Source organism: Sebastes fasciatus, chromosome 1 (genome assembly GCF_043250625.1).
Source record: "Sebastes fasciatus isolate fSebFas1 chromosome 1, fSebFas1.pri, whole genome shotgun sequence".
NCBI lineage: Eukaryota > Metazoa > Chordata > Actinopteri > Perciformes > Sebastidae > Sebastes > Sebastes fasciatus.
In genome coordinates this window covers 16,126,954-16,151,473 of record NC_133795.1, presented here as the reverse complement: position 1 = coordinate 16,151,473, position 24,520 = coordinate 16,126,954, and the positions used below count along the sequence as shown (strand labels likewise).

The following is a 24,520-nucleotide window of genomic DNA, read 5'->3' as shown; positions in this document are numbered from 1 at the left end:
ATGGCAATTTGTAGTGATTTATTCATTAAAAATATTAACAAAACACCTTAAAAGCCTGTCCCATGCCTTATGAAACACAAGACCATGACAGACCTGAATGATGCAAGCAGTAATAATAACCACTCAGCTATGAAGTGTTTCGTACCAGCTGAGAGAACAACTAGAGGTTGTTATGAACCATCACACAAAACCTTTTTAAATGGAGTCACACGCACAGGGTTAATGTGAAATTATGCAATCTAAGCATGCAAACTGATACCTGTTAAAGTGTTTCTGAGCTACAGAGCCCCCCAGCTGTCATTTGATAGGCACTACTGTAGGGCTGGGCGATTTGGAGGAAGTCAAATAACACAACAGTTTTGACCAAACACCTCGACAACAATATGGAGATTGATTCGTGCTTGATTTTTGATAAATAATCATCAGTAATGTGAATATAATGACTAAGTGGATAAAGACAAATAATAGATCAGCTAGAACAGGCTGGTAAGTTCAGAATATTACATCACTTTACTGTAATGCAGCCTTTAAAATCAGGAAAAGACAACACTCATGCTATATTACGATATCCAAAATCTTAGGCGATATCTAGTCTCATATCACGATATCGATACAATATCGACATATTGCCCAGCCCTAAAAGACACACAATTCGATATACTGTAGAAATTTGTGCAGATGGTCATTTAAACTGTTTGTGCATGTTTATTTTACTATTTTACAGTATGCACGCATTTGATTAAAGCAGCAGTCGGTAACTTTAAGCAAATATGCTAAAAAAATATTTTTACAAAACTGTCACTATATCCTGACACTAGTGCACGAGACAGATAATATTTGAAAAAAATCATGTTCCTCTGTCTCCTCCCGAGTTCCTAATGGCATTTGCAAGTTTCTGCCACGCTCGAACAACAGCAACCAATCAGAGCCGAGCTGTTTCTAAAGTAGCTGTCAATCGATCAAACGGTCAAACTAGGCAGTGCTGATCAAACATGAATCAATATTTTTTTGCCTATTTCTCGCCTCAAATGTTTTCAGAAACATCTTGTAGTGCACTGTTTAGCTACAAAATGAGAACGTTTGTGCCCCGGCAGCCTTGTTGAGATCAGGTGAGGAAATGCCAAGCACCGACCACCAGCCAGACACATTTGAGGAGAGAAATAGGCATTACAGTAACAAAATCTTGATTCATATTTGATCAGCGCTGCCTAGTTTGACCGTTTGATCGGAGTTCACGAGTGTCACGAGCAGTGATTGACAGCTGCTGCCGAGACAGCTCAGCTCTGATTGGTTGTCACAGATTATCTGTCTCATGCACTACTGTCAGGATATAGTGCCTGTTTTATCTAAATAACTTAATTTTTTACCGTATTTGCTCAAAGTTACCGACTGCAGCTTTTATGCTTGACCATGTGTACAGTTTCCATGTCACTCATGTTGATACCATGCGACCTCTGGAGGGCTCTGTCTGTACTGACGTACTTTCTTTCTGCTATGATAGTTGGGTTCTTCTGATCATGATTTTAATGTGTGATTGGTTGGATCAGCCTCTGGTTGTTGCTGGGCAGAAAAACAACACTTGTTAGTGTCTAAGCTCAGCCTCCTCTGACTGCTGCTCTGCCTCAAGTGTCCTGTTATCTGATCTTATCACAGTTTGGCTTTGGCATTGTCACACTGGAAGATCAACAAACTTCTGGTTGCATATCCCCCCTCCTCGCCATCCTTGCTCACCACTCCTCAGTGAATGTCATCACCATGATTTTCATGATCACCATTTTGCAGTAGTTATATTAACTGATCATGTGGATGCTTTGTCTCTATATTATTAGGCAGAACTCTGGAATGAAAAGAAATCCTAGAGAGTTTTGACATTTGATGTTTGCCTATATAGTTTTGGTTTATTTGGCTTCCTGTTACCATGGCACCTCTGTGTTTGGAAATGCACATTCATAAGCTAATAGCTTTATCTCCTCCAACATGCATACACTGCTTCATGGACAGAATAGTTTATATAAGTGACACTTGTGCTCAATTGGCAATATTTGTAACCCCGTAGCCGTTATACATAGTCATTGTTTGGGAATACTCAGCAATATGTGTTTTCTTTATGTTAAATCAAAATTCACGAATCATCAAGTGCATTATTGGTCACATTAGCTTTGCAGATCTAACTCAGCATGCATACACAAAGAGTCATTGTCTACAGTTAGTTCTTGACATGGTGGTACACAATATATATGATTGTGTACGATTCATACAGCCATACAATCCTAAATACAACATTTGAAGGGAAAGAATAATGCATTTCATAGGGGTGTAACAATATATCGTGGCACAATACATTGTGATACAAAAGTGGGATAATATGGAGGTAACACTTTATAATAACCATCTGTAATGATTTGACGCGATATAACAATAAATTGAATGAATTGAATTATAAATGGTAAATTGATATTTCATTAAAATTTAGTTAATAGTTATTTTACTGTTAACAAACAATGAAATGATAATTAATCATGTTTAAAAATTTAGTAATGCTATAATTTATGTTATTTTATCATTAGTCTGTATAACATGAGATAATTCATTTATAAATGATATATTGTATCATAGCTGACAAGAGACAATTACAATTACATTCGGATTACATTAGTAAACTATTAATAACAATTTACTTTTGCATACATTATAACATTTTATATACTATATCTGTTAATAATTAACAAATGATTTGTAAATCTTTAAGAAATAATTTGCAAAACATCTATAAACATTACATAGATAGATGGACCAGAAACCTATTATTAACCTTTAACAAAGTATTAACTATTTATCTCAATAGTGTTTATAGATGCTTTACAGAGTACGTATTAGCCATTTAACCATGTATTATAATCATCAGTTGCAACTTTATAATAGTCATCCAAATAATGTTTATAGACAGTTACAAACCAATTATTAACCGTTAACAAAGTGTTAAAAATATCTGTCTATGTAATGTTTGTAGATGTTTCACAAACAATTTCTTAAAAGATTTACAAATTATTTGGTAATCATTAAAAAATACTTAATATTGTATATAAAATGTTATAATGTGTGCAACAATAACCTGTTAAAATAACAAATTATAACATTACTCGTTATAAGGAAACATTATTAATTATCATTTCATTGTTTGATAACAGTAAAATAACTATTAAATAAAGTTTAATTAACTATCAATGTACCATTAACGGTTATTATAAAGTGTTACCCACACATGCGCTCTTTGTCTGCATGAGCACACTGTTACCTAGACATTTTTAATTTTTCAGTTTCATTTTGCGTAGACAAAGATCTTGTAAAAATTATTGACATTTTGCACCAAAACTGATAAGGAAACAATGTTTTAAAGGACCAGTGTGTAACAATTAGGGGGATGTATAGGCAGAAATGGAATATAATATTAATAAGTATGTTTTCTTCAGTGTATAATCACCTGAAAATGAGAATTGTTGTGTTTTCATTACCTCAGAATGAACTGTTTTTACCTACATAGGGAGCGGGTCCTCTCCACGGAGTCCGGCACGTTGCACCATTATGTTTCTACAGTAGCACAGGACGGACAAAACAAACTCTGTTAACTTTTCCTGCATGGGCTGGAGTCGATAACGTTACTTGCTCCCGTCGCCGCCGCTCTCTCTCTTGCTTCACCACTCACTTGCCACGTACACACACACTCTATGCACTGGCTCTGCTCCAAATGGCTCTAGGGAGGCCACCGTAGCTCTCCAACACACTTGGCACATGGGAGAGGCTTCAGTTGGTTGCAATCGCCTCACCTCACTGCTAGATACTGCCAGATCCTACACACTGTTCCTTTAAGAACAACTTATTGGGAGTAATTAAAAAAAAAAAATCTGAGTCACAGTTGGACACTCATGTTTTGTTTTCACTCTTGTTAAAAGTATCATGAGTGCATCAAACCATGAGTCTGAATTGTGTCGAGCCGAACCATGAGCTGACTGTCTTATTACACCCCTAGTATTTTATTGTGATGGGCTTCATCTTGTGCCAAGACATCAGATAATAACACACCTAGAGCCTCTAATGGAAGGAAAGAATGTGCATTTCTATGTGTGTGTGTGTGTTGATGTTCTTATGTGTGAACATCTCCATGCAGTTGCTGTGTGATTGCCAAGTTACAGTGGCTCTGTTTCCTTGCTGTTCTTTTCAGGTTGTGGTGAACGCCTTGGTGGGTGCAATTCCCTCCATCATGAATGTGCTCCTGGTGTGTCTCATCTTCTGGCTCATCTTCAGCATCATGGGTGTCAATCTGTTTGCTGGAAAGTATTACTTCTGTTACAATGACACAGCTGAGGAGATGTTCCTCCCTCATAACGTCAACAACAAAACAGAGTGTTTCGCACTCATGGAGCAAAACTACAGTGAAGTCAGATGGAAAAACGTCAAGATCAATTTTGACAATGTGGGTGCGGGATACCTGGCACTCCTGCAAGTGGTGAGAAACCTTAACTGTCACCTCGCATTTGTTTCTCTCCTCTGATATCAAGTGTTTGACCCGTTTTCTCACGCAATGTGTCTGCCCGTTATAACAGGCAACATTCAAAGGCTGGATGGACATTATGTACGCAGCAATAGATTCTAGAAAGGTACGCCTTTTGCAGTTTTACAGTCAGACTTCCAGATGAATGTGTAGTAGTGCACTTTTCTACGAATTTTCACTTTTGCCAATTTACAGGTGGAGGACCAGCCTATCTACGAGGACAACTTGTACATGTACATCTACTTTGTCATCTTCATCATCTTCGGCTCGTTCTTCACCTTAAATCTCTTCATTGGTGTCATCATTGATAACTTCAACCAACAAAAGAAAAAGATAAGATTTATTTTCCTCACTTTCACCTTCTGAGAACAAGCTAGTTAGTTAGAAACTTTATTGTCCACAATGTGGAAAATTGTCTTTGGCTTCACCACTAAGGAATCGTTTTGGAAACTATACTTATTCGCTTTCCGGAAGTCAGTTAGATGAAAAGATCAATACCGCGTTCATTTCTGTCTATTAAATAGGAAGCCACTGACAGCAGCCAGGTAGCTTAGCTTAGCATGACGACTGGAAACGAGAGGACGACAGAGCCAGGCTAGCTATTTCCTTGTTTTTCCAGTCTTTATGCTAAACTAAGCCGCCGGTAGTAGCTTGACATTTACTGTTCAGACATGAGAGTGCCGAGTGGTCTAACTGTCAGCAAGAAAGCGAGTAAGTGTATTTCCCCAAAATGTCTAACTATTACTTTAAGATTAGAATCTGGACATTGTAAACAAATATAATAAGTCTTTTTTTTCTATTGCACTTGTTAAAACACAGTCACATGGAAGTGTAAACTGTATCTGGATTAGTACTGGAATGAGAGGTCTAAATCTTTGCAAATTGTAACCAAATTGTTTTTTTCCCTTCACTTTGGAGGTCAGGATATCTTCATGACGGAAGAGCAGAAGAAATACTACAATGCCATGAAGAAACTAGGGTCGAAGAAGCCACAAAAACCAATACCCAGGCCTCAGGTAAATATTGTTTTGCCCTCTTCATCTTTACTGCTAAGCAGGTTTGTATTCTTAAATTTCTAAAGATTAAGATCGAAGGATAACGACTTCAAATATCCCTCTTTCCCTCCCTTTCTCCTCAGAATCCATTCCAGGGCATGATTTTTGACTTTGTGACGCAGCAGGTGTTTGACATCTCCATCATGATCCTCATCTGCCTCAACATGGTCACCATGATGGTGGAGACAGACGATCAGACAGATGACGCAGAGTATGTGCTTTACTGGGTCAACTTCATCTTCATTGTGGTCTTCACTTGCGAGTTTGTACTGAAGCTCTTTGCGCTGCGTCACTACTACTTCACCAACGGATGGAACATCTTCGACGTGGTTGTGGTCATCCTCTCGATTGTGGGCAAGTATTCAAAAAGGGTTATTTATGAACGGTAAAAGAAGTGTGAAGCTGCTTAATTTGAAATAGCTCAGATATTGCCCATATAAATGGGTTTTAAGGGCACAGCACACAGATGGTTTAAAGGCTCACTTTCCCAAAAATAAAAAGATATTTTGTCACTTTCCTCAAGTGGTATGAAGCCATGCAATTCATTTTGGCTTTGATGTATTTGTCTCCAAGTTTCTGCTGCTCCCTCTATACAATATCAACAATCTATGGAGCTCCAAAACAGACTGAAGGCACGTCTTAACTGAATATATCAATAAAAAAAAGATCAATCATTAACAATGGGCTACGACCAGAAAAACTGTAAAACTAAAAAGCCAAAAAATAAAATGAGTTAGTGAAAGATAAATAGAAGTGTATTTTTTCTAAATGGATTAGTGTTTAAGGGAAACGTATAAGTATTTATTTTACACTCCATTACAGTTATTAAACAGACAATGATATTTGTGGATGTATTCAGTTATATTTTTGACTTGTCTGTTAACTTTTTACTTGCTTTTTGGGTCTCCATGAACAGCAACGTGTTTATCCAGAAACAATGTCACTCATTATGCTGGATAATCTACAGACGCCACTTTATTGAAACTACTTTCTACAGAGAATAACTATCCCCTATATAAACTGTTGATAGTATGTTCTTTGGTTCTTCTGATTTCTTTCACAATTTGCACAATGTGCTGTTCTTGCTTGCAATAGCGTAATGTGTATTAAAGCTGAAGTAGGCGAGATCGGAGCAAATCTGATTTAAAAAAGTTATTTTTATAAAACGGTCGCTATACTGTATCCTGACAGTAGTGCATGAGACAGGTAATCTGAAAAAAATCATGTGCCTCTGTGTCCTCTGGTGCTCCTAATGGCATCTGCAAGATTTCACAGACCGGAGGAAATCAACCAGTCAGAGCTGATCTCAGGGTCTGCTGTCCAGCTGCCGACTATGAGAGCCGGCTGTCAATCACTCGTGAACTCCGACCAAACGGTCAAACTAGGCTAAACTGATTAGCCAAAGTTTTTAAAGCCTGAAAACAGAGCCATGAGGAGGTGCAGAAGTCTAGTTTTCTCTCAGAACACTTAAATTACAATATGCTGAAAGGTTATAATGGAATTTTTGCCCAATGATGCCAAAAAATGTTGCCTTCTGAAGCTTTAAGTAAAACAGTGACTGTTTCAGTAATAAAATCCCCGATATTTAAACCTAATGTATGTTGTGTCCCCTTTTGCTCCCTTTCAACTTCAGGAATGTTTCTGGCCGACATTATTGAGAAGTACTTTGTGTCGCCAACACTCTTCAGGGTGATTCGATTGGCTCGTATTGGCAGAATCCTGCGTCTCATCAAGGGGGCCAAAGGAATCAGAACTCTACTGTTTGCCCTAATGATGTCCCTTCCTGCCTTGTTCAACATTGGCCTGCTACTTTTCCTGGTTATGTTCATTTTCTCCATCTTCGGCATGTCCAACTTTGGCTATGTGAAACACGGGGCTGGAATTGACGACATGTACAACTTTGAGACCTTCGGCAACAGCATGATCATCCTGTTTATGATCACCACGTCAGCTGGCTGGGACGGCCTGCTGCTGCCCATTCTCAACTACCCTCCGGACTGCGACCCCTTACTGGAGAACGCTGGCACCCCCTCCACAGGAGACTGTGGCAACCCCTCTGTGGGCATCTTCTTCTTTGTTATGTACATCATCATTTCTTTCCTCATTGTGGTCAACATGTACATCGCCATCATCCTGGAGAACTTCAGTGTGGCCACAGAGGAGAGCGCCGACCCGCTCAGTGAGGACGACTTTGAGACCTTTTATGAGATTTGGGAGAAGTTTGACCCCGATGCGTCCCAGTTCATTACTTATTCCAAGCTTTCCGACTTTGCTGATGCACTTGAACACCCGCTCCGAGTCCCCAAGCCCAACACCATTGAACTGATCGCCATGGACATGCCTATGGTGAGTGGCGACCGCATCCACTGCCTGGACATCCTGTTTGCCTTCACCAAGCGTGTGCTGGGCGACAGCGGCGAGTTGGACATGTTGAGGCAACAAATGGAGGAGCGTTTTGTGGCAGCCAACCCCTCCAAGGTCTCTTACGAGCCAATCACCACCACCCTGAGGCGCAAGCAGGAGGATGTGTCATCCAGAATCATTCAAAGGGCCTACCGTTCCTACCTGGGCAGGCGGGGTTTTGTCTTTAAGCGCAAACCGGCCAATAACAAAGTGGAGAATGGCGGGAACAATCAGGACCCAGAAAAGAAGGAGGGCACTCCCTCAACTGCCTCCCTGCCCTCTTATGACAGTGTAACCAAACCTGACAAGGAGAAACAGGATGACAACAATGAGGGCAAGGGAGGGAGGAAAGAGAAAGGAAGAAACCAAAAAGACATCAGGGAATCTAAATGTTAGAGCGTTGGAATAATAATCACAGTAATAACAATAAAAATTATAATAATGTAACTTCAAGCAAAGCGAGAGGAAACTCACCCACACAGATGTACAGATTATTTCATTTGCAAGTCAGAAAAAATAATACTCAATAATTTTGTTTACAGACTTCATTCTTATATTGATGCAGAGGGAAGCAGCTTGGTCTGTTACAGCCTGAAGACTCTTGAACTTCAGTCAAACCAAACATAATCAGCATACTGTGTGACATTGTTGTATCTAGACTACTGATCTTAACAAAAGGGAATGAAAAACAGACAAGGAAATGTCTGTGTCTGCTGAAAGGCAGATTGCTCACTTTACCACTGGTCTACAGATAAGACAAGTAACTCTACACCAAGAGGTGGAATGAAAAACACTAAAGGAGTTCAGCGCCTGGACGCGAGCAATGGATTCCTATGGAAGACAGTGTTGTGAAGGAAAAACGCGGATGCTGCTTGATGCTGAAGGATTGTCCTCTTAAAGCAGCCAACGAGTGCTTCTGTGTCATTTAGTACTGAAATGTATAGAGGAGCAAAATGACACGCTCATTCTATAAGAGCAAACAGAAGGATGACTGGTGAGTGAAAGACACAAATGACAGAAAGCGTTGGAAGTACTTTTTCCGTTTTATTAAAGCTAGAAATTGTTCATTTGAGCAGCAAAAATGCAAACAGACAAAAAAAAAGAACAATATTCAACATTTTGCCCATGTCACTTAACTCTTCTACTCATTTTATCTTTGTTATACCCACATCCAAACGCTTTTTTTTTTATACATGGGCTTTCACACAAATTGGTTAAGGGTCTGTTTATTATGGGGTCAACTCGGGCCAAGGGCTTACATTTACTCCGAAAGATTTCCAAACAAATACATAAATAATTGTGCTTGTTCAATGCATAGAAATGACTTGCATGATGGCATGTTTTGATCAGAAATCTTGCATGAATTATCATAGTCCACAAGACACTAATACTCAGACCACAACAGTGGCTCGACTGTAAGATTGAGACATTGTCAAAATTTTGAAAGTTCAGAGTAATTTGTTTAACAAAGATAAGTGATATTGGGGTTGATAATCTAAAAGGGATTTATCTCATTACTCAACACATTTCCGATGTTTAAATTGTTGCCTCTATAGACAGAAGAATGGGATGGGTTGGTGGATAACACCACCATAGTTGGTCAGTGGGTGAAATCCAAACTATTTCTTTGCTGCTCTGGAGATTTCGAGGGTGTAAGATGTGGAAACGGATGTCTGTGTGTTTCATGGGACTGAAATGTTTGTTAATTTGGACTAAAAATGATTTCAAGGGTGCAACACTTTGAAACTAAAATGCTTCTATTTATAATTTGTATGCACCTATGTAATGTTCCATACCATCTGCCTTTAGTTTTGTGTGAGCAGGCATTTTGGGAGTCCTACTGTCGGTTCTAAGTGGTTTGTGGGGATTTCACAGGTATGGCAAACTCCTTTCTATTTCTGATGTTTCTCTATGGGTGGTTAGACCTTTCTGGAAGAGCTGAGACAAGTTTTGATTATTGTTCAGTCAGATGTCACGTAGCTTATTTACATGTGTGTGTTTCTTTTTATTCCCTGATGTAATGTTCATGTTTCGGTGGGCAATGAGTCTTATTTTACACACTTTTATAAGCCACATCTAAGATGATGTTGAGGGAAACGGTCTGGAACATATTTGTTAGTTAGTAGTATCCTACTTTAATGAGAAACAAGAAAATGATGAATGGGGGATGAGAACATTGTGTGGAGAAGCCAAAGAGATCTGCCTTGTTATCCCTTGTTGCCCTTTGTCCATGGAGTGGGATTGGGTGAAGTATGCCCTGCCCATTCAGTTTTTTCGCTGTCATTATTAGACAGAGAGACCCTAGAAATGTATGCAATGCTTGAAAAATCCATCCCTTTTTCTCAGGAGATATTATAGATGTACTATTATGAGCTCTGCAACAAAATGCAAGTGAATGTGATGGGAGTATTTATGAAATCATGTTTTACTCTTTTGTGTTTAATGCCATGTTGGATGGACAATGATCACGGCTGGCACGCCTTAACTCGGCAGCCGCCCGGTCAGGGGCCAGTTTGGCGCTTCCTGCTTACGACGCTTAGAATTATAGGGCTAGAAGCATCTCAGTGAAACAGCAACATTTCGCTCGCTTGTAATGGCGGCGTTTATATTGATAGCAGATTACATTTGTGGTTAAGTCATTATGGACTGTAGTCTGATCTCAATTAATTTCGGTAAACAAAATAATTAAGTCCCCCCTTGCCACCCCCGATAGCAGTCACAGATATAGGAAACACTGTGAGGAGATGTCATGAGAGTGATTGGGATATGTTGGTTTGAGCAGCACATTTGATTCTTTCCGAAGCAGTGCTCAGAGGATAGGCCCCAGATTTCAGTATTTAACAACAACAAGTGCTCTGAGCCTCTCATTTGCCATTTTTTCCGTCATGTTGCTCTATTGCATAACAAATACCAAATAACCAACAGAGCACTGGATGCATTCTAATGGTACTGTGAGCCTAAGCACCACACCACAGCTTTTGCACTTCCTGTTGTGCAGTGATGTCACTTCCTGTTTATGAATAACTCCCTCATCCGTTCTCAAGTTCTATGGTCCAGTTGCTGCATGAGATCTCCAAAATCAGTGTGGGTGTTACCTTGAACCAAATAAAACTCTGAATGATAAGCATAAAAGCAACCGACGTCCATTTTCTCCGAGATCACCATGGATATGCATATGCGTATTACAGAAAGAAACCTTAAAAAAAAAATAGACACATACATCCATTCGTGAAAAAAAATAATAAAATAAATACAGTTCAGGCTATGTTCTATACGGCACAAACTGCGAAAAGTGAAGAATGGACTTTTTAAAGAAACTATAAATAATGTAATATATTATTTTATTTTAACGGCATGTGTAGTTTTTTGTAAATACAGGATTACTTAAAAAACTACAGCTATTAATCTAACACTAAATATTAATAACCGTAAATAGAATGGCTTCCAGCTGACACCCCTTGTCACGCTTGTTAGGCTGTGACACATTTGTTAGATGGAGTAGATTTTTTTGAGTCACTTTTCACAAAAAAGAGGGGAGAAAGCTAAAAAGAATATATTAAAAAGCAGAAATTGTATTTAAAAGTGTATAAATCAATACATACATATACAGAGCTATATTACATATATATTATATATATATATTCTACCATATATATATATATAGTATATATACTCTCCTGTCCACTCCTTGCATTGAGGTGATACCAGAACCACAGAGTGTAACTGATCATGCTTCTTTCTTTGTGTGGTATGTTCAGAGAATAACCAAAACTCTGGCCTGCCCAGGTCTCCTGCATACTGGGTACCAGCGTACAATGCATGGTGTTGTACTGGCTGCTTGCTGAGAATTGTGGAGCCTGCCTTGGTGAGAGGATTGCACTACCAGCATACCCTTTTGTACATGTGTGAAGATGTCTTGCCCCTAGTTTCCTATATTGTACACACAACGATAATTCAGATGCAGACAGACACACAAACACACACTTACACGCATACACTCACAGCCTTTTACAGGCAACCGCTGGTTAACCAGTGCGCCCCAGTATGAGCTCACTTTGTGTGACAATTTTTTGCTTGTTTCAGCTCTAACCCTCCTCCATGTTTCCCCTTAACACACTGCTGCAGTTTGGAGTTGATCTTTAATTTTTGCTGTCACTTTCAATATGATATATCTAATGATTTAAGGGTTAGCTGTCTTAACTGTCTGTGTGTTTGTTTATGGTGCAATATCTCTTAACGGCACGTGCCTTTTTAGCTTCCTATTTAGTCTGTCAATAAAAATCAGCAACGAGGATCTCAAAACCCATGGGAGTGAATCAAAATGGAGCACGATAGAAACGATGTATTGAGTTCAAAATTAACTTGTAAACTGAAAAACTCACCACCTAGATTAGACTGTCTGGACTAACATCTTGTAGAGTCATGTAGTACAAGTGCTCTCTCTGTGTGTTCTGTTTACCGGCTCTCGGGCCGGTAAAGGGAACAGCTTGCCTTCTGTTTTACACTTCTGTTCATTTCCAAATGTTGGTTTACCAATCGGTATATGAGGCCATTCTTTTGTAGCATGACTGAGATAAATTTCTTTTTCTTTCCTGAAAATAGGCTAACTGAAAAAAAAAAATCTTTTGACTGTCATTATCTCTTGCCACTAATACAGTCAGAGAGAGGACGTGTGTTGCACAACCACATGGGACGATTAAATGAGAATCAGTGAAAGAATATCTTCATTTGAGCACGAATCTATTTCCAAACAATAAAGCAGCCTTCCAGTTACACCTCTGGCTGGTGTCTTTTTTGGATATAATATTAATGACTTTATCATGCAGTATATGTTAAACCATGTCTGGCAATGGATGCTTTTGTTGCTGGTTGACCACCTCATTTACTGTGATAACTGTGAAAATTTAAAGGTCCCATATCATGCTCATTTTCAGGATCATTCTTGTATTTTATGTTTCCACTAAAACATGTTTACATGCTGTAATGTTAAAAAAAAAACTTTATTTTCCTCATACTGTCTGCCTGAATGTACCTGTATTTACCCTCTGTCTGAAACGCTCTGGTTGCGTCCCAAATTCCACACTAACATGCTATTTAGTACGCAAAAACAGTATGTGAGATATTTTAGTATGTCCGAAACCTTAGTATGAAACCAATAGTATATGAATTGCATACTATTTCCGGTGAAATATTACAGTATGCACAATACTGCTGCAAAAATATCCCACAATGCAATGCGGTAGTGCCGAAAACGCTCATAACGGACGTTGACTGACAGCTCTGTAACATCAATAACACTTCAGTTTAACTGTAAGTATAAGATTTCACTTTGCTAGGTGTAAGATATATTTTAAATGAATTCAGACTTTGATACTCACAAACCGTCGTTTTTGTCACATGAGGTTGTTACGGGTTACCATGGTTACACGTATCCAACTGGCAGGAGGCTCTCAGGATGTGAAGATGTAACTTACTGCTCAGTGCGTCCGAAGAGACACATACTACTGTTTATTTACACAAAAGTATGTTGAACGATAGATACACCTATTGAGTATGTAGTGCATAGTATGTCTTAGCATATTTCAACAGAACTGCTAGGCAACAGCTTGGGTCTATTGGTGCCTTCAAATGAAACTTGTGAGCTTGGGACATGGGAACATGGGAAGTCGTGTGCACGATATGATTGGCGTTCAAGTGGTTAAGTCGTGAGAACACCGCTGCTAAGCAACGGCAATATTAACGTTACTGTCGGCGGCTAGAAGCCACAGCGGCTAACAATTTAGCAAGCTAGCAAGCGGGTAACATAATGCAGTAAATGTAAAGACATAATGACAGAGGAAAAAGATGAGGCCGTTGGAAATATCAACATTTTCCTCAGACCTATTATAAAATTACACAGAAAAACAATATAAGACTAAAATTACAATATATGAACTTATTATGCACCGAAAAATGAACTTTCATGGCCTCCGCCATTTCTGACAACGTCAACAAACACGTCAAGCACGTCGAGCTTCACGACATGAGGGCGGCGTTCATATGGACTCTTCTCGTGAAAACGGTAACCACGACCCCATTTGAAGGCACCACATGTTTACTTCCTGTCAGCTGGTGTCATTTACATACACTGCAACAGGAAATAAACTGGGACACATTTAGAATGTTTACGTTTAAAACTGTGAAATGGTCTCAGTCTCATGGTGCCTTCAAATGGGGTCGAGTTTACCGTGTTAACGAGAAGAGAAGAGGTCATATGATCGCCCCCCTCATGTCGTATTTATGACATCGTAAGTGGAAAGTTTCTGAAAGCTCAGAGTTTATGACTTGTGACGTGTTTGTTGACGTTGTCAGAAATGGCGGAGACCATGGGAGTTCATTTTTCGGTGCATTATAAGTTGATCTATTGTAATTCATTGTATTCTCAACGGCCTCATTATTTCTTTGCATTTCCTGCATTATGTTACCCACTTGCTAGCTTGCTAAATTGTTAGCCTCTGTGGCTTCTAGATGCCGACAGTAACGTTAATGTTGCTTTTGCTTAGCAGCGATGTTCTCATTAATGACTTAACCTCTTGAACGCCAAGCATATTGTGTACAAGACTTCCCATGTTGTAAACACGAGCTCACGAGTTTCATTTGAAGGCACCATATATATTATATATTGTAGATTTGTGACATCACAAAATTACAGAAATCCTGACAGCTTGTTTCAAAGGCACATTTTCTGAACACAGGCTCTGTGTGTTTCTCCGTAGATTGAGTGTTTCAATACTTTTACAATATTTATATAGCACTTAAGCCTGCTTCTTAACAAAAAAGACATGAAAATCTCTCTTACAATCTACAATATGGGACCTTTAAATGTTTAAGATTTTGATGCGATATGGTACGCTCTTAAGAAGATGATTTTGTGTGTTTTTTTGCTAATAATCACGCTTGTATACGTTGCAAACATGGCAGAGAAAAATGTTAGAGCTACACAGGACAGGGAAGGACAGACGGCAAGAGAAAACCGATTAGGTTTGGAAACAACAACACAATATACTGCAGAAATGCCTAAATCACATTGTCTCTGTTCATGTTTTAACAATACCTGAATAAGATTATCGTTTGAGCCGATGTGGTTGGGTGTGTCATGGTGCAACAACACTGAAATGACTATAAAAGCAGGCGTGTGTGTGTGCGTGCATGTGTGTTTCTTTTCTTCCTTCCCCACTCTGTGTATGTGTGTGTGTGTGTGTAAGGTGGTGCACTGAATAAGGGAAGGAGCAGGAAAGGGAGGGGCGGAGTGAGCAGAGACAGCACTGCAGTGCAGATAGATGAATGCAGTGGCCTGGGCTGAGTCAGCAGCATGTTCCCAATAGGCTCAGACTGTACAGTGCACTGTATAGCACCTCACCCACAGCAAGCAAAGCGGAGGGAGAGCGAGCTACAGTAGGAAGATGAAAAGTAAATGAGAACAATGAAAAGAGGCACACACAGTAGAAAGCTAGTCTGTTGCTATGGATTTCGGACTTCACCTCCTAACTGCAGTGCTGCATGCGTTTGGTGCGCATCACATTATTTTGCACAATTTGATGCTGCACCTATCGCTGGGTTATTGGAGAACATGGTCTAAAATATTGATAAATGCAACTGTTCATTACTAGTGCTCTAAAAAGATCCATTTTAGATGATTATGAAACATTGAACTGTTTATTTTATATTATTTATGTGTAGGAATTGTTGATTTCCATACTCTATATTCCTAAATGTGTGGCTCTCCTCTCAAAATGTCACATGTATGCTGCACTATACAACCATGCTGGGTCTTGTTTTTTTTCTCCTCATTTTAGGTTTCTGTCTTTGCATCCATCTGAACAGCAGGACTTGGTTGCAGAGGTGGGACATGCTGGATTAAGTAGGACGTTGGTGCGATCTGTCGGGCTGTCTGAGCAAGTTTGTGTGAAAGAGGGAGGGAGACGGAGGGGAGGAAGTGTGTGTGAGGGATACAGAGAGAGGGAGATTGTGTGTCTTTCAGGAATCAATAGCATGTAATCTGCAGTATTGTTCAAGTATCTGGGTGAGGTAGTGGTTGTTGTTCAGTTTTCTGTGTCAGGTCTGCTCCACCATGCAGATGAGTGGAAAGGCAGAGGGTGCATATATCATATATACATCAGTTTCAATAGGAAAAGGTCTGGCATTATTGTCTTGAGTTCAACGGTTTTCACATAGTTTCTAGCTGAGAGAGGAATTTTAATTAATTCCATTGTGCCAAAATGGAATAAAAGATGTGATAGATTTATGCTGATTTATTCCCTGGTTTGGCCCTCTATGCCGCCACTGCCCCATCCATCATAGAGCATAGCCCTCTGCTCCTGTTGGGTTGTGGGATCTGTGTTATTCATCCCTGCCCCTGAAAGTGTCTGCAGAGATCACAGCCTTTTATCCGCTGTGTTTATTGCTGTAGCCCCTCCAGTAGACATTAGTGCCTCAAATGACTTCTTACAGCTATCTAACACCCTCTAGTGGGACTTCAAGGAAATAACAAGACAACTGACTCACCTCCACGGGTTAAAGGGATAGTTCATATTTGTAGACATATGAGTTATTCACTAATGTGGTGGTGGTGGTGATGATATGCTGTGCGTTCCAATACCCATTCTACCCTACTATTTAGTATGCCAGAAAAAGATTTAGTATGTCCCAATACATAGTATGTCAAATGCCAGCAGCTTGTCAGCAGCTTGTCAGCAAATGGTTTCTATCACAGTAAAAAAAAAGTATTATTATTATTATATAAAATTTTAAAGCCTCAGTATGGACACAGGCAAAAGATTGGTCAATCCTGGACAAATAAAGCCTTATTTAAGAAACCCACTAAGGCTGATTTAGCTTTACTTCAAATTTACTGAATTGTTTTATCTTTAAAATGATAATAACAGAGGTTCAAAGCAGGTTAGCCTTCTACAACGCATTATGAGTGCTGTCTGAGTATAAACCATATCATACTAGCTTGTAGTGAAGGAGGCTAAATAATGCTCCAAACTTAAGTTAAATTTTGGCGAGGAAAAACTGGCATGACCATTTTCAAAGGGGTCCCTTGACCTCTGACCTCAAGATATATGAATGAAAATGGGTTCTATGGGTACCCACGAGTCTCCCCGTTACAGACATGCCGACTATATGATAATCACATGCAGTTTGTTATGCTAAATGCAGTACCTGTGAGGGCTTCTGGACAATATTTGTCATTGTTTTTTGTTGTTAATTGATTTCCAATAATAAATATATACATACATTTGCATAAAGCAAACATATTCACCCACTCCCATTAGGGGTGTAAGAAAATATCGAAAAAAATAGAATATTGCGATATTATGTTTTGTGATACTGTATCAATTCTCAAAAAAACTGTATTGATTTTTAATTAATAGTTTACATGCAAAGATTAACTCAGTCAATACTTTATTTCATTTGCAAAGATATGCGCCCTCTCAGTGTGTATGTCCTCTAAAAGTAGTGCTATGATGTTGGATGTTACAGGGACTGTGATTCATGCAAATGCAGATCCCACTGTTCTGATTGCATAAAAAAATTTACTTTTTTACTCAGATTTTATGCATATGGTGGTGTGTTCTTTATACTATGACAGATTTCCTAAAATTAGATAAAAAAATTGCAATATGTCGCAATATATTGAATCGTAACCCCTTTATCATGATACGAATTGTATTGCCAGATTTGTGCCAATACACAGCCCTAACTCCCATGTTAATAAGAGTATTAAATACTTGACAAATCTCCCTTTAAAGGTTCCGTATTATGCTCATTCTCAGGTTCATACTTGTATTTTATGTTTGTACTAGAACATGTTTACATGCTGTAATGTTAAAAAAAAACTTTATTTCCCTCATACTGTCAGCCTGAATTGACCTGTATTTACGCTTGCGTGTGGCCGGCGTCTCTCCTCCGCTGCCTGCTTGCCTTCACTCACACAGCGCGCGTTCTCGCACAGCTCGCTCTACCTCTAGATGTGCATGCGTGCTCACTACACACTGCAGGAGAGTTAGTTTAGCTCTGAGAATATCTAGTAGATGTACAGTGGACGTTTGTGCAGAAATAAATGCTGCAGCTCCTCCAGACCAACAGAGGTTTCCTGTGTCTTGTGAAGTGACGGGGCTCCGCAGAGAGAAACCTTATCGTCTCCGACCGGGTGCCGGTGTCTCCCTGCGGGCGCAGTCGGGAGACAACAACGTTACTCTTCCTGCTTCAGCCCCGGCAGGCTCAAGCAGGAAAACAAAAACATGAAAATCTCAATTTTATAATATGGGACCTTTAAGGTACATTTTGAACAGATAAAAAATGTGATTAATTTGCGATTAATCATGGACAATCATGCGATTAATCGCGATTAAATATATTAAACGATTGACAGCCCTACACATTATACATACAATAAATTATCTATATATTTTTAAATGTATTTACATTATCTTTTTAATTAGTTTATTCAACATTTGAAATAACCTAGATGTAAAAAAAATAAGCACATATATGTGAAACCTTCTTTACTAGTAAAGCCTGTAAGACAAATATGGGGGCTTAAAACCCCCACAGTCAGCTGCTCTCAATAGTCAGCTGATCGCTTCCTGTTTGGGTTTCGATGAAAATAACTGTTAGATTTAACTAATGAATTGTGATTTAATTAAACAAATAGCTATATTTAAATGGACATAAGTAGAATGTCGTTACTTTACCCTCACAGCTCACCTGCTGGTCGGCTGCTCAGGCACACTCGCGGGCAACCGCCGCCGCCGTCTCTCGGTCCTCAAGTACCCGATGTAACCATGGTGATGTAACCACGAGGATGTAACCATGGGGATGTAACCATGGGGATGTAACCGAGCAACACCGGCCTCGAGTGGTTTGAAATGACCGCGTCAACTGGTAACAACGTTATATAGCTAGTCAAGATATTACATCTAAAGTTTACAAAGCTAATTCTTGACCAAAAACGTGGTTATCGCCACAGGTACTTCCAGTTCACCTCGCCTCTGGTGTTAGCTTCAGCTAGCATCTCTAGCTCCCCTCTAAACAGTGAGTCTACGTCTAGTTTTCTCTTACAATATGCTGAAAGGTTATTTTGTGATTTTTGCCCAATGATGCCAAAGATTGTTGACTACTGAAGCTTTTACAAATGTTAGAACAGGAAGTATAAAGAATGTCTATCCATTTAAAAGGTCTATATTGTCAAGTTTGAAAAGGTCTATAGATGCTAATGTAGTGGATATTAATGAACCTTGTGGAAATACTCAGGTACAAATAAACAACACAAACAAGTAATGTACAAGCACTTGAGTACATCTAACTTTATTTATGTTCCACCTGTGGTGAAACAATCATACATCAATACATTTGTTGGCAATGCTTTCTTCATTCTCCTTAATTCTAATCCTAAACATAAAAACAGATACATGGACAACAGGTGGAAAAGCAATTACAAAACAGCAATTAAATGACCCTTTAAGTGACTTTTGAAACATTGGACAGATGAACAGTTTATTGATAGATGTGAATAGCTACTCCATTATTTGGTTCCCCTAAATCTTATCGAAAATTGACCTCTGCTAGTGAGGAATTAAGGAGAATGAAGATCTAGCTCCTAAAAAGCATTGCCAACAAATGTATTGCTGTATGATTGTTGATTGCTTTCACCACAGGTGGAACATAACGTTAGATGCACTCAAGTGCTTGTACTCTACTTCTTTGTGTTGTATATTTGTACCTGAGTATTTCCACAAGGTTCATTAATATCCACTACATTAGCATATATAGACCTTTTCAAACTTGACAATATAGACCTTCTAAATGGGCCCCTTTATACTTCCTGCTTTAACATTTGTTAAAGCTTCAGTAGTCAATGGTTTTTTTTGGCATCATTGGGCAAAAAATCCATAATAACCTTTCAGCATATTGTAATTTAAGTATTCTGAGAGAAAACTAGACTTCTGCACCTCCTCATGGCTCTGTTGCCATGGTTTTCAGGCTTTCAGGTGTTAAAAAAATCTAGCCCTTGGCGGCAGACTTTGACCAATCACAGGTAATTTCAGAGAGAGAGTGTTCCTATTGGCTGTGCTCCGGTCATGTGGGTGGTTCTTGGTATTCCCCAAGAACTCTCAACATGGCTGCCGGGTCACAAACTTTCTAATTTTACAGCTAAACAGTACACTACAAGATGTTTCTGAAAACATTTGAGACGAGAAATAGGCATTACAGTAACAGAATATTGATTCATATTTGATCAGCGCTGCCTAGTTTGATCGTTTGGTCGGAGTTCGCGAGTGATTGACAGCCGGCTCTCATAGGCAGCAGCTGGACAGCAGACCCTCAGGTCAACTCTGACTGGTTAGTTTACTCCGGTTGGTGAAATCTTGCAGATGCCTTTTGGAGCACCAGAGGACACAGAGGCACATGATTTGTTTGCAGTTTACCTGTCTCATGCACTACTGTCAGGATATAGTGACCGTTTTTTTTAAAAATAACTTTTTTTGATCATATTTGCTTCATTTCTACCTACTGCTGCTTCAAGTTAAATTTTGAGTGGAAAACTTTTACTAGTAATGGAGAATTTTTACAACCTATTTTATTTTATATTTGACTTAATTAAAGGATCTGAGTACTTCTTCCACCACTGCCTCTCGCCCTCAAAGTTTGAACCTCACAGTAAGTTAGTCCATATTTGACTCAAGAACAGATGGAAACAAATACTGCTGCGTTTTACAGACTTTGCAGTCCCAACCACCCCAGTGCAGGACACACTGACGTTTCCACTCAGCCTGAAGGAGGAGTTCTGCAGACCAGCCAGCAGCAGTACCGTATCACCACTGGGTAAGATCCTGAAACATCAGGCTAACAGTGTGGACTCAATGAATGAATGAACATGGCCATGTGTAGTGTATAGTCCACAGTATATTAAGTAGATATCAATTGTGTTCTTTTTTAAACTTATACTTTTTTGTACAAACACCTACAGGTCAAACTGTGCCGACCTTTAGAGAGCAACAGCCTTTTTGGGAGCGACATCACTTTTTTAAAAGTGGACCTAAACCCAGCCTGGAAATGACAAGAAGAAAGCGGAGTAGAGGAGCGAAAGACAGCATCTTGAAATCAAAAAGCAAAGACACAGACTGAGCCTGAAAGCTGTAAGTCGAGTTTCGTTTATTTACTTATATATATATATTATATAATGTGTTTTAACCAGCATCTGTGTCGACCTTTTGTAAAATGTATTCATACTCCACCAGTAGGTCCTTAAATATAATGCTTATATAAATGTGTTCATATTTATTTCTATCACTATATTTTGTGAATGACTTTGCAACACTGTTTCTGTTAGTTGTCTATCAATGACAACTGTTATTGACATATATTTAATATACTGAGGTACTACTTAATACGATCCTGTAGGTGTCACTGTTATACTTGTTATCTGGCACTTGTGCACCTTCTATTGTTTGTGTGAGTTGGAGAGGATATTGATATGATTGTTTGACAGGCAGATACACTGCGTGTTGGCAAAGGGACCATATACTGTATGCGTTTCACAGGTCACATAAATTACATGTAAAGTCCAACTTTGCCATTCAACACAGTTATGATGGTTTGCTGAGCTGGTTGTGAGCCTGGGTCTGCGAGGCTGCTGAGCTGAGGTTAATAGATGAGAGTAGAGGCTTAGCCAAAGGTTTTAATGAGAATGGCTGGTTTAATGCCTGCAGCCAGTGTGGTTTGAGGTTTGCTTAAGATGCATGGACTTCAGGCGGTTGATGCTAATGATCATTATAGTAAAAGATAAGTTTTATGTTAATCAGTTTTGGACAAAGAGGGTTTTTGCTGTGAAATACTTTGACGTTGCAGCTGGGTTAGATTCACTGTGAATGAAAGGACAAAAGTTTCAGACATCTGTCACACGCCAGCGCATGCCCTCCGCCCTCCAGACAATAAAGCTGTGGATAGGGGGTGGTGTCCAGGGGAAGAGGGTCAGGATCTTCTCCACTCTTCCTGTCTCTTTATTCTACGCTCTCTTGAGCTTCTTATGGGGTCTTTACATAATACAAATGGCCCCGTGGTTCCTCACCAGTTTTGTATCTTGGGCTAAAAATAGCCCTACACAATTAATCAAAATTTTATCTAAATCGCAATATGGCCTACTGCAATTTACAAATCGCATGAGGCGCATTAATTGTTAAAGGTGAAATGTTGTCAAAATATCATTTTAAATGAAATATTGTGGTGCTGCAGAGATGTCCTTGGGCTACACATCATATTCACCCTACACCCTGCAAAAATCACACCATACACATCATTTAGATATGTTTTTTAATGAAAATGAAATAATGATGTAAAAATTATCATTCCCTCTAATATCGCAAATCAAATCGCAATTGCAATATCAGTCAAAATAATCACAATTAGATATTTTTTCAAAATCGTTCAGCCCTAGATTAAAAATATTGATTTAACAAAATTACTCACAAGAGAAATAAAGATTGGGTAACACTTGATTTTACTGGTCAATTATTTCTTAATACTTTATAGAAGGTTTACTGGAAAATATTATTTAACACGGTACCAATTATAGGGAAACTTAGACTGGTAGTTAAATTAGTTTACCTAGTTGAGTTTAAAAGCAGTTGTTGCTTTCCTGAGGAATTTCTTTGAAAGAACTGCTCCATTTAAATCAAGTATGTTTGCTTGTAGACAAATTATACACTTTTGCATGTTCAGCTGATCCGCTGTCTACTGACTAAATTACTCTAGGTTCATTAATTGGAATTAATTGTACCATCTGAATACAATTAGTGCTAAATTAAGTGTTTTTTTTCCTGGAAATTTATAGGAAATTATTAGTTAATTGTAGGACTGTCAACCGATTAAAATATTTAATCATGATTAATCACATGATTGTCCATATTTCATCGCGATGAATCGCAAATTGATCACACATTTTTTTATCTGCTCAAAATGTACCTTAAACTGACCTGTTGCAGTTTCGTCTCAAGCACACACATATCCTGTTTCTCCAATTGTTGAAAATGTGGCTTTGTTGCCTACCTTCGCTCCTGTGGGAGTTCCTTCAGATTGCTCAGGAGCTGCTGCTCCTAAGGGTGAAATTTTCCAGGATGATGTTCGTAGAGTGACTGATGGCAAACTTCCAATTAAGATGTTTTTCCCTTGCTATGGCGGGCCTCAGGATGAGAAAGATCCTTTGGTGTATTTGCAAAGATGCAGTGACTTCCTCTCTCTGAAACCACTTACCCATGGTGAGACCCTAGCGACCATGAGAAGTGTATTGCATGGTTCTGCACGTGATTGGTGGGAGACTGTTGGGGAGAAAATCCATTCATGGGAGGAATTTCAGAGAGCTTTCCTGTCATCTTTTCTTCCCCGAGGACTATGTTGATGTTCTGGAAGAACAGATTCGAACAAGGGTGCAAGGAAGAAATGAGTCACTTCGAGACTTTGTTTTCTCCTTTCAAGCACTTATCAAACGTTGGCACTCTTCGGCCACAGATGATGAGATTTTAAAAAGAATATTGAAGGCTATGAATCCCTTTCTGGCATGTCAGCTCCGTGGTCGGGTTACCTCCATAGATGAGATGATCCGCATTGGGAGTCAAATAGAAGTAGATTATGAAAACCAGAAAAGGTACAGGAGAACTCTGAACGAATCTCACAAAGCTAATGGCACAACTGAAAAGAAGGTTATAAAGAGACCTGAAATTGTTTTGTGTTGGCGTTACCATGGTGAGCATGCACCAGGGTTCTGCCCTCAGTTTCATGCCTTCCAAGGTAGCTCAAAATACAATGGACAGCAAAAGTCAGAGTCAAAACAGACTTCAGAGTTCAGTAAAAAAGGTTCCAATGGCTACTGTTGCTAGTCAGCCTGCAGCCAAGAACCGCCAGAAGCAAAAGTCTACTAATGTGGTGGGATCTCCATCTCACCCGCCCACTAGTCTAAAACAGTTGGTTGTGCCCATCACGGTACGTCAGCATCATGGGAAAGCGCTTGTGGACACAGGTGCTACTTACACTTTATTGCATGTGAGTCTGTGGAATAAGATCAAAGGCCCCAATGAGTCCCTTCTATCATGGCAGGGTGGACCAATGTATCTTGCGAATGGCCAGCAAGATCGAGCTCAAGGTCGAGGGACCCCTTTGAAAATGGCCATGCCAGATTGTCCTCGCCAAAATTTAGCGTACATTCATTTTCTCCTTCCAGACAAGCTAGTATGACATGGTTGGTACCGATTGATTCCTTAGGCTTTATAGTTTTATATGATGCCAGTATGAGAGCCCGCTACAACCTAAAAATCGCAAGTTACGTTAATGCGTTAAAGTAATTAGTGGTGTTAAAACTAATTTGCGTTATTATCGCATTAACTTTGACAGCCTTAGTTAATCGTCATGAATATATGGACCAGTAAAATAAAGCATTACCAAAATTTGAAATTAGCCATCAAAAACTGTACCT

General features: G+C 39.2%; 1 protein-coding gene and 1 long non-coding RNA gene across 11 annotated transcripts in view; both read left to right on the top strand.

Annotated features, from left to right (window-relative positions):
• The window catches only part of scn8ab (sodium channel, voltage gated, type VIII, alpha subunit b), a 70,551-nt gene extending 57,771 nt beyond the window's left edge, over positions 1-12,780 (top strand). For all 8 annotated transcript variants that reach the window (XM_074633479.1, XM_074633460.1, XM_074633435.1 and 5 more), the window contains 6 exons: positions 4,220-4,504; positions 4,602-4,655; positions 4,745-4,882; positions 5,461-5,565; positions 5,688-5,958; positions 7,238-12,780. In XM_074633479.1, the coding sequence (XP_074489580.1) occupies positions 4,220-4,504; positions 4,602-4,655; positions 4,745-4,882; positions 5,461-5,565; positions 5,688-5,958; positions 7,238-8,403 (2,019 nt within the window). In that variant the 3' untranslated portion in view covers positions 8,404-12,780. The remainder of the gene's footprint in view (positions 1-4,219; positions 4,505-4,601; positions 4,656-4,744; positions 4,883-5,460; positions 5,566-5,687; positions 5,959-7,237) is intronic.
• Positions 12,781-14,215: 1,435 nt separating this feature from the next.
• Positions 14,216-24,520, top strand: part of LOC141766548 (uncharacterized) — a 33,409-nt gene continuing 23,104 nt past the window's right edge. Inside the window, exons 1-3 of one of the 3 annotated variants that reach the window (XR_012593651.1) lie at positions 14,216-14,294; positions 20,773-20,877; positions 21,023-21,191. This is a non-coding gene — a long non-coding RNA (uncharacterized LOC141766548). The other 2 variants (XR_012593650.1, XR_012593649.1) reach the window with 2 other exon arrangements.